Genomic DNA, 10,304 nt, shown 5'->3' with positions numbered 1-10,304 from the left:
TGTCCCATATTAAGTGAGTGAATTCTACTACCGCCGTTTACCCGCTGCTATGTACATGTCCCATATTAAGTGAGTGAATTCTACTACCGCCGTTCACCCGCTCCTATTTACATGTCCTTTATTCAGTGAGTGAATTCTACTACCGCCGTTTACCCGCTCGTATTTACATCGCCTATATTAAGTGAGTGATTTTTCTACTACCGCCGTTTACCCGCTCCTATTTACATGTCCCATATTATGTGAGTGAATTCTACTACCGCCGTTTACCCGCTCCTATTTACATGTCCCATATTAAGTGAGTGAATTCTACTACCGCCGTTTACCCGCTCCCATTTACATCGCCTATATTAAGTGAGTGAATTCTACTACCGCCGTTCACCCGCTCCTATTTACATGTCCTTTATTCAGTGAGTGAATTCTATTACCGCCGTTTTCCCGTTCCTATTTACATCGCCTATATTAAGTGAGTGAATTCTACTACCGCCGGTTACCCGCTCGTATTTACATCGCCTATATTAAGTGAGTGATTTTTCTACTACCGCCGTTTACCCGCTCCTATTTACATGACCCATATTATGTGAGTGAATTCTACTACCGCCGTTTACCCGCTCCTATTTACATGTCCCATATTAAGTGAGTGAATTCTACTACCGCCGTTTACCCGCTCCTATTTACATCGCCTATATTAAGTGAGTGAATTCTACTACCGCCGTTCACCCGCTCCTATTTACATGTCCTTTATTCAGCGAGTGAATTCTATTACCGCCGTTTACCCGCTCCTATTTACATCGCCTATATTAAGTGAGTGAATTCTACTACCGCCGTTTACCCGCTCGTATTTACATGTCCTATATTAAGTTAGTGAATTCTACTACCGCCGTTTACCCGCTCCTATTTACATGTCCCATATTAAGTGAGTGAATTCTACTACCGCCGTTTACCCGCTCCTATTTACATGTCCTATATTAAGTGAGTGAATTCTACTACCGCCGTTTACCCGCTCCTATTTACATGTCCTATATTAAGTGAGTGAATTCTACTACCGCCGTTTACCCGCTCGTATTTACATGTCCCATATTAAGTGAATGAATTCTACTACCGCCGTTTACCCGCTCGTATTTACATGTCCCATATTAAGTGAATGAATTCTACTACCGCCGTTTACCCGCTCGTATTTACATGTCCTATATTAAGTGAGTTAATTCTACTACCGCCGTTTACCCGCTCCTATTTACATGTCCTATATTAAGTGAGTGAATTCTACTACCGCCGTTTACCCGCTGCTATTTACATGTCCTATATTAAGTGAGTGAATTCTACTACCGCCGTTCACCCGCTCCTATTTACATGTCCTATATTAAGTGAGTGAATTCTACTACCGCCGTTTACCCGCTCCTATTTACATGTCCCATATTAAGTGAGTGAATTCTACTACCGCCGTTTACCCGCTCCTATTTACATGTCCCATATTAAGTGAGTGGATTCTACTACCGCCGTTTACCCGCTCGTATTTACATGTCCTATATTAATTGAGTGAATTCTACTACCGCCGTTTACCCGCTCCTATTTACATGTCCCATATTAAGTGAGTGAATTCTACTACCGCCGTTTACCCGCTCGTATTTACATGTCCTATATCCCGCTCCTATTTACATCGCCTATATTAAGTGAGTTAATTCTACTACATTCTACTTAATGTACAGTGTATCTCAAATAAACTGAATCTCTTGGAGTTACTGACTGGGGATAAACTTCCTGACGTGATCAGTGTATCGGAGCATTGGTGCAAAGTCGATAATGTTGAATCCATGGTGCTGCCGGATTACGGCGGTAGTAGAATTCACTCACTTAATATAGGACATGTAAATAGGAGCAGGTAAACGGCGGTAGTAGAATTCACTCACTTAATATGGGACATGTAAATAGGAGCGGGTAAACGGCGGTAGTAGAATTCACTCACTTAATATGGGACATGTAAATAGGAGCGGGTAAACGGCGGTAGTAGAATTCACTCACTTAATATAGGAAATGTAAATAGCAGCGGGTAAACGGTAGTAGAATCCACTCACTTAATATAGGCGATGTAAATAGGAGCGGGTAAACGGCGGTAGTAGAATTCACTCACTTAATATAGGACATGTAAATACGAGCGGGTAAACGGCGGTAGTAGAATTCACTCACTTAATATAGGACATGTAAATACGAGCGGGTAAACGGCGGTAGTAGAATTCACTCACTTAATATAGGACATGTAAATAGGAGCAGGTAAACGGCGGTAGTAGAATTCACTCACTTAATATAGGCGATGTAAATAGGAGCGGGTAAACGGCGGTAGTAGAATTCACTCACTTAATATAGGCGATGTAAATAGGAGCGGGTAAACGGCGGTAGTAGAATTCACTCACTTAATATAGGCGATGTAAATAGGAGCGGGATATAGGACATGTAAATACGAGCGGGTAAACGGCGGTAGTAGAATTCACTCACTTAATATAGGCGATGTAAATAGGAGCGGGTAAACGGCGGTAGTAGAATTCACTCACTTTATATAGGACATGTAAATACGAGCGGGTAAACGGCGGTAGTATAATTCACTCACTTAATATTGGACATGTAAATAGGAGCGGGTAAACGGCGGTAGTAGAATCCATTCACTTAATATGGGACATGTAAATAGGAGCGGGTAAACGGCGGTAGTAGAATTCACTCACTTAATATGGGACATGTAAATACGAGCGGGTAAACGGCGGTAGTAGAATTCACTCACTTAATATGGGACATGTAAATAGGAGCGGGTAAACGGCGGTAGTAGAATTCACTCACTCAATATAGGACATGTAAATAGCAGCGGGTAAACGGTAGTAGAATCCACTCACTCAATATAGGCGATGTAAATACGAGCGGGTAAACGGCGGTAGTAGAATGCACTCACTTAATATGGGACATGTAAATAGGAGCGGGAAAACGGCGGTAGTAGAATTCACTCACTTAATATGGGACATGTAAATAGGAGCGGGTAAACGGCGGTAGTAGAATCCATTCACTCAATATGGGACATGTAAATAGGAGCGGGTAAACGGCGGTAGTAGAATTCACTCACCTAATATGGGACATGTCTGCGGGTAGGTGGGAAATGAAATACCACCCGCGGACCAACAGGCTGGGCAGGTGAAGCTCATTAGCTGCAGAGAAAGCAATTTGCCTAAGAGAATGATACTCTGAAATCAAACACTGGCCCTCCAGGTTGGGGGTTGAGGCATCGGGCTAACTCCTCGATACTCGTGAAAACATTAAAATGTTAAAAAACCCAACAGAAGCCTCGGAAATAGGACTGGACAAAAAGGCGAACGACTTAAGCGTGCTAAACGGACAATGAATTTTGGAACACTCAATGTACAAAGTTGCAGGACAAAGCTATCAGAGATCATCCATGATCTGGATAAACACAACTATAAGATAATCACTCTGATGGAAACGAAGAAAAAGGAAACGGGTTCAGAAATGGTTGGTAACTATGTCCATCTTTATAGTGGCGTATCGAAAGACCAGCGTGCACAAAGAGGAGTCTCTATACTAATCGCTAAAGAGCTGAAAAAGAAAATAACAGATTGGGATCCCATAAATGAAAACCTCATCAGAGTTAACATGAATATTTTACAGCATAAAATCACTGTCCTTGGAGTCTATGGAGTATCAAATGACACCAATAGAGATGAAAAAGAGAAATTCTTTGACGAACTGAACCAGGAGATAGCAAAGATAGGTAACAACAGGGAATTAATAATAATGGGAGATCTAAATGGTAGAACTGGAAGAAGAATAGGCAGTGAAATAATAGGACTTATGGAGAGGATACTGTGAATGACAATGGAGGAAGGTTGATAGATGTATGTGAGCAGAATAAACTAACAGTAAAGAACGGATACTTTCCACACAAGGACATACATAAGTATACATGGACTCAACCAACGAGAAATTTGAGATCGATAATAGACTACGTGATAACAAAGCGCCAGACATCACTGAAAGTTGAAGATGTTAGAGCATGTAGAGGAATCTGCGACGTATCTGACCATCATTTTCTCAAAGCCAAGATATTCTTCAGGATACATCATGCGAACCTGACGAGTACTGAGGAAAGTGACCAAGGGACAGTGGATATTATGGAAGAAAAGTATAATATAGAAAGCCTACAGAATGAGAGTACCCAATACTTATATAAACGAAGATTGGATGCTTACCTAAAGGACCCGGATAATATAACAGTACATGAACTTTATTAAAACGTTACCTACAGCATAAGAAAATCTGCAAGAGAAGCATTGGGCATCAAGAAGGCGCCTAAAAGTGGAAAATATTGGTGGAATGATGAGGCGGAAGAACTCGTTCGCGAAAAGAAGAGATTGTATCTGAAATGGCTGAATACTAAAAGCGATGAAGACCATAAGAAATATAAAGAGAAGAAAAGCGAAACACGCCACAAAATAGCGGAGAGGAAAAGGGAAGCATGGGATGAGAAGTGTCGAGAGATTGAGATGTATATTGGAGGAAGAAAATCTAGCGAATCCTGGAAATTTATAAATAGAGTCAGAACTGATGAGAAACGCAACAGTACACTGCAGTTAATACCGAACCAGAAATGGACCAAACACTACGCAGACCTCCTTACTGAACACAGGGAAGAGTACAAACCGGTAGCAAATGCAGGGATACAAATCGAAGGAGAGGAAATACATATAGACCAAATCGTAGTTAAAAATGCCATAAAACAACTGAAGAATGGCAAAGCACCTGGTCCAGGTGGGATTAATGCAGAACTACTAAAAAATGGAACCGAAAAATTATTCAAATTATTGGCCTACATATTTACAAAATGCGTCAACGGCGAACCTATACCAGAAGAATGGAAGATGGCCTACATAACATCAATACACAAGAAGGGCAACAAACTAGACTGTAATAACTATAGAGGAATATCTATAACGAGTACAATTAGTAGGTTATATGGAAGAATAATAAGAGATCTGGTAGAAGCAGAATACCAAAACCAGGAAGAGGAGGAACAATGTGGCTTTCGAGCGGGCAGATCCTGCACCGACAACGTATTCTGTCTGAAACAAATTATTGAGAAAAGATCAGAAAGAAACAGGGCAACGCATCTGATGTTTGTAGATCTGCAGAAAGCATACGATAACATTCCTCTCGTGAAACTATGGGAAGTGATTCAGGAGACCAATATAAACCACACACTTGTTCAAGCTATCAAAAATATATATGATCATATGGTAGCATGCGTGAAGATAGGAAATAAACTATCAATGCCATTCACAGTCAACAAGGGTTTACGCCAGGGTTGCTGCATTTCTCCTACGCTTTTCAAGGTGTATGTAGCGAAAGCACTGTCAATGTGGAAAAGGAAATGCAGGGGTATGGGTATAGAAATCAATGAGGATACCTGCATATACACTCTTCAGTTCGCCGACGACCAAGTTATAGGTGCAAATGAAAAAGAAGACCTGGAATATATGGCGAGAAAAGGAAGGTGTCACTTAATATGGGACATATAAATAGGAGCGGGTAAACGGCGGTAGTAGAATTCACTCACTTAATATAGGACATGTAAATAGGAGCGGGCAAACGGCGGTAGTAGAATTCACTGACTTAATATAGGACATGTAAATAGGAGCGGGTAAACGGCGGTAGTAGAATTCACTCACTCAATATGAGACATGTAAATAGGAGCGGGTAAACGGCGGTAGTAGAATTCACTCACTTAATATAGGCGATGTAAATAGGAGCGGGTAAACGGCGGTAGTAGAATTCACTCACTTAATATAGGCGATGTAAATAGGAGCGGGTAAACGGCGGTAGTAGAATTCACTCACTTAATATTGGACATGTAAATAGGAGCGGGTAAACGGCGATAGTAGAATTCACTCACTTAATATAGGACATGTAAATAGGAGCGGGTAAACGGCGGTAGTAGAATTCACTCACTTAATATGGGACATGTAAATAGGAGCGGGTAAACGGCGGTAGTAGAATTCACTCACTTAATATGGGACATGTAAATAGGAGCGGGTAAACGGCGGTAGTAGAATTCACTCACTTAATATGGGACATGTAAATAGGAGCGGGTAAACGGCGGTAGTAGAATCCACTCACTTAATATAGGACATGTAAATAGGAGCGGGTAAACGGCGGTAGTAGAATTCACTCACTTAATATAGGCGATGTAAATAGGAGCGGGTAAACGGCGGTAGTTGAATTCACTCACTTAATATGGGACATGTAAATACGAGCGGGTAAACGGCGGTAGAAGAATTCACTCACTTAATATGGGACATGTAAATACGAGCGGGTAAACGGCGGTAGAAGAATTCACTCACTTAATATGGGACATGTAAATAGGAGCGGGTAAACGGCGGTAGTAGAATTCACTCACTTAATATAGGACATGTAAATAGCAGCGGGTAAACGGTAGTAGAATCCACTCACTTAATATAGGCGATGTAAATACGAGCGGGTAAACGGCGGTAGTAGAATTCACTCACTTAATATGGGACATGTAAATAGGAGCGGGTAAACGGCGGTAGTAGAATTCACTCACTTAATATGGGACATGTAAATAGGAGCGGGTAAACGGCGGTAGTAGAATCCATTCACTTAATATGGGACATGTAAATAGGAGCGGGTAAACGGCGGTAGTAGAATTCACTCACCTAATATGGGACATGTAAATAGGAGCGGGTAAACGGCGGTAAAAGAATCAATTCACTTAATATGGGACATGTAAATAGGAGCGGGTAAACGGCGGTAGTAGACTTCACTCACTTAATATAGGACATGTAAATAGGAGCGGGTAAACGGCGGTAGTAGACTTCACTCACTTAATATGGGACATGTAAATAGGAGCGGGTAAACGGCGGTAGTAGAATTCACTCACTTAATATAGGACATGTAAATAGGAGCGGGTAAACGGCTGTAGTAGAATTCACTCACTTAATATGGGACATGTAAATAGGAGCGGGTAAACGGCGGTAGTAGAATTCACTCACTTAATATAGGACATGTAAATAGGAGCGGGTAAACGGCGGTAGTAGAATTCACTCACTTAATATGGGACATGTAAATAGGAGCGGGTAAACGGCGGTAGTAGAATTCACTCACTTAATATGGGACATGTAAATAGGAGCGGGTAAACGGCGGTAGTAGAATCCACTCACTTAATATGGGACATGTAAATAGGAGCGGGTACACGGCGGTAGTAGACTTCACTCACTTAATATAGGACATGTAAATAGGAGCGGGTAAACGGCGGTAGTAGAATTCACTCACTTAATATAGGACATGTAAATAGGAGCGGGTAAACGGCGGTAGTAGAATTCACTCACTTAATATAGGACATGTAAATAGGAGCGGGTAAACGGCGGTAGTAGAATCCAGTCACTTAATATGGGACATATAAATAGGAGCGGGTGAACGGCGGTAGTAGAATTCACTCACTTAATATAGGACATGTAAATAGGAGCGGGTAAACGGCGGTAGTAGAATTCACTCACTCAATATGAGACATGTAAATAGGAGCGGGTAAACGGCGGTAGTAGAATTCACTCACTTAATATAGGCGATGTAAATAGGAGCGGGTAAACGGCGGTAGTAGAATTCACTCACTTAATATAGGCGATGTAAATAGGAGCGGGTAAACGGCGATAGTAGAATTCACTCACTTAATATGGGACATGTAAATAGGAGCGGGTAAACGGCGGTAGTAGAATTCACTCACTTAATATGGGACATGTAAATAGGAGCGGGTAAACGGCGGTAGTAGAATTCACTCACTTAATATGGGACATGTAATTAGGAGCGGGTAAACGGCGGTAGTAGAATTCACTCACTTAATATGGTACATGTAAATAGGAGCGGGTAAACGGCGGTAGTAGAATTCACTCACTTAATATGGGACATGTAAATAGGAGCGGGTAAACGGCGGTAGTAGAATCCACTCACTTAATATAGGACATGTAAATAGGAGCGGGTAAACGGCGGTAGTAGAATTCACTCACTTAATATGGGACATGTAAATAGGAGCGGGTAAACGGCGGTAGTAGAATTCACTCACCTAATATGTGCGATGTAAATAGGAGCGGGTAAACGGCGGTAGTAGAATTATTCTACTACCGCCGTTTACCCGCTCGTATTTACATGTCCCATATTAAGTGAGTGAATTCTACTACCGCCGTTCACCCGCTCCTATTTACATGTCCCATATTAAGTGAGTGAATTCTACTACCGCCTTTCACCCGCTCCTATTTACATGTCCCATATTAAGTGAGTGAATTCTACAACCGCCGTTCACCCGCTCCTATTTACATGTCCCATATTAAGTGAGTGAATTCTACTACCGCCGTTCACCCGCTCGTATTTACATGTCCCATATTAAGTGAGTGAAATCTACTACCGCCGTTTACCCGCTCCTATTTACATGTCCTATATTAAGTGAGTGAATTCTACTACCGCCGTTCACCCGCTCGTATTTACATGTCCCATATTAAGTGAGTGAAATCTACTACCGCCGTTTACCCGCTCCTATTTACATGTCCTATTTAATTATCTTTATTCAGAAAGCACAGGATACATGATTGCGCTTCGCAGAGCACAGAGTTTTAAGACAATATTTTATTACATATAACAAATATCTATAGTGAGGAGGGATGTGAAAAGTGTCCAATTTCACTCTCACTAAGGCGGATGACAGGCCATTACACTCCCGCACTTGCGACACAATCACGCACCGAAGATTTTCCGCTCTGAAGCTCGAGCCAGAGGTAGCGAACCTATTCTATGCCGAACTCACACAACGCGGCGCGGACCACGCACAATTTCTGCTCGGCTCCCATGGTAGGTCAGCCAGCTGCCCGGTCACCATACTTCCCAGGTACTCCGCATAGCGTCTGCGTGGGTCTTCCATCCACCTCTCATGGTCATGGTGACGAGGTCGCGACGTAAGGCTTGGGTGTTAATACCAAGGGACTCAAGGAGGACAGTACTCTCCCGACACCAAAAACCCCTAACACCTATTATGAATGGGAGTACCGAAATCGTCTTGCCTGGATATATACCAGAAACATATACATGTTATGACGGCCGACCGAGTGTAGACATCGTTTATGTGAGCTCCGAAGAAATTGAGTTATTTCTGTGGAATTTTAACATTTGAAGCAGTTAGTTTTGGGTCACTGTTAGTAAAAGTGTTCGTACAGAGAATAGTTCAATTTGTGTGACCCATTCTTTCAAATAGAGCGAATAATTTGATAATAATCACAATTAAATTGAAAATTCTGTACATTGCTGCCATATTTTGCCTACATATTTCCTGACAATGAGTCAAAAAACAAGAAGTGGAAATGTAGCTGGACTGGTGGACGAAAATATGTTGGAATCCATTATATTGAATAAAATTTTGCCGAAGATAAACACCAAAATTGAGGAACAAATACAAAATATTGGCAAGAATTTCGTGTCTATAGAAAAAAAATTAGATGACTTGTTGTCAAGATTTACTAATATGGAAATAGAAGTGAAGACAAATAAGGAAGAAATCCGAAGGGTTGCTGACCAAGTGAATCAGATGGAATTAAAAAATAGGGAAAATTCCTTAATTGTATCAGGCATACAAGAAGAGGAAAAAGAGAATCTAATATCTAAAGTGCTATGCCTATTTAATGACGCCATGAAAATTAAATGCTCTCAGTGGGAAATTTATAATATATATAGGATTGGTAAACATAAAGAAGGACAAACATATCCGAGGTCAGTTATTGTTACTTTTGTGTCACTACTGAAGAAGAAAGAAATATTCAATGCAAGAACCATATTAAAGGGTTCACCCATTTTTGTAAATGAAAATTTAACAGATGAGGCATACAAGCTCTTGAAAGCCGCAAAATTGAAATATGGAAGTCATTCAGCATGGTCTATGAATGGCAGAATTTTCGTGAAGAGTGACAACGCTGTCAGGTTGATCCAGAATGTAAAGGATCTGACCAAGTAGAAGATAATAACTCTTATCAAAAACGATTCTTTTTTGTAGGAATATTTTTATTTTGTTTTCACTTTTTCAATTTGAAGAATAAATCTGCTCACTGCTACAGGATGGCTTATTGTAATTTGAAGCGTTTTTAAATAGCTTTCGAATATTTCTTATTGCAGATAATATTCTTATTACATTTATTTTTTAGATTTATAATTAATTTTTAAGATTTGGAAGTAATGATTAGTGTTCACCTTTCTTCATGTAGGGT

General features: G+C 40.8%; 1 protein-coding gene across 1 annotated transcript; it reads left to right on the top strand.

The window, feature by feature from the left end:
- The first annotated feature begins 3,118 nt into the window (after positions 1-3,118).
- LOC123318912 lies at positions 3,119-5,434 on the top strand. The gene is made up of 2 exons (XM_044905694.1): positions 3,119-3,504; positions 3,661-5,434. Exons 1-2 carry the CDS (start codon positions 3,373-3,375, stop codon positions 3,859-3,861), a joined length of 333 nt encoding a protein of 110 aa, XP_044761629.1. The 5' UTR covers positions 3,119-3,372; the 3' UTR covers positions 3,862-5,434.
- Positions 5,435-10,304: the final 4,870 nt, after the last annotated feature.

This window comes from Coccinella septempunctata, chromosome 8 (genome assembly GCF_907165205.1).
Source record: "Coccinella septempunctata chromosome 8, icCocSept1.1, whole genome shotgun sequence".
NCBI classification, from domain to species: Eukaryota; Metazoa; Arthropoda; class Insecta; order Coleoptera; family Coccinellidae; genus Coccinella; species Coccinella septempunctata.
The sequence above is the reverse complement of the archived record's forward strand: the minus strand, read 5'-3'. Positions and strand labels throughout refer to the sequence as shown.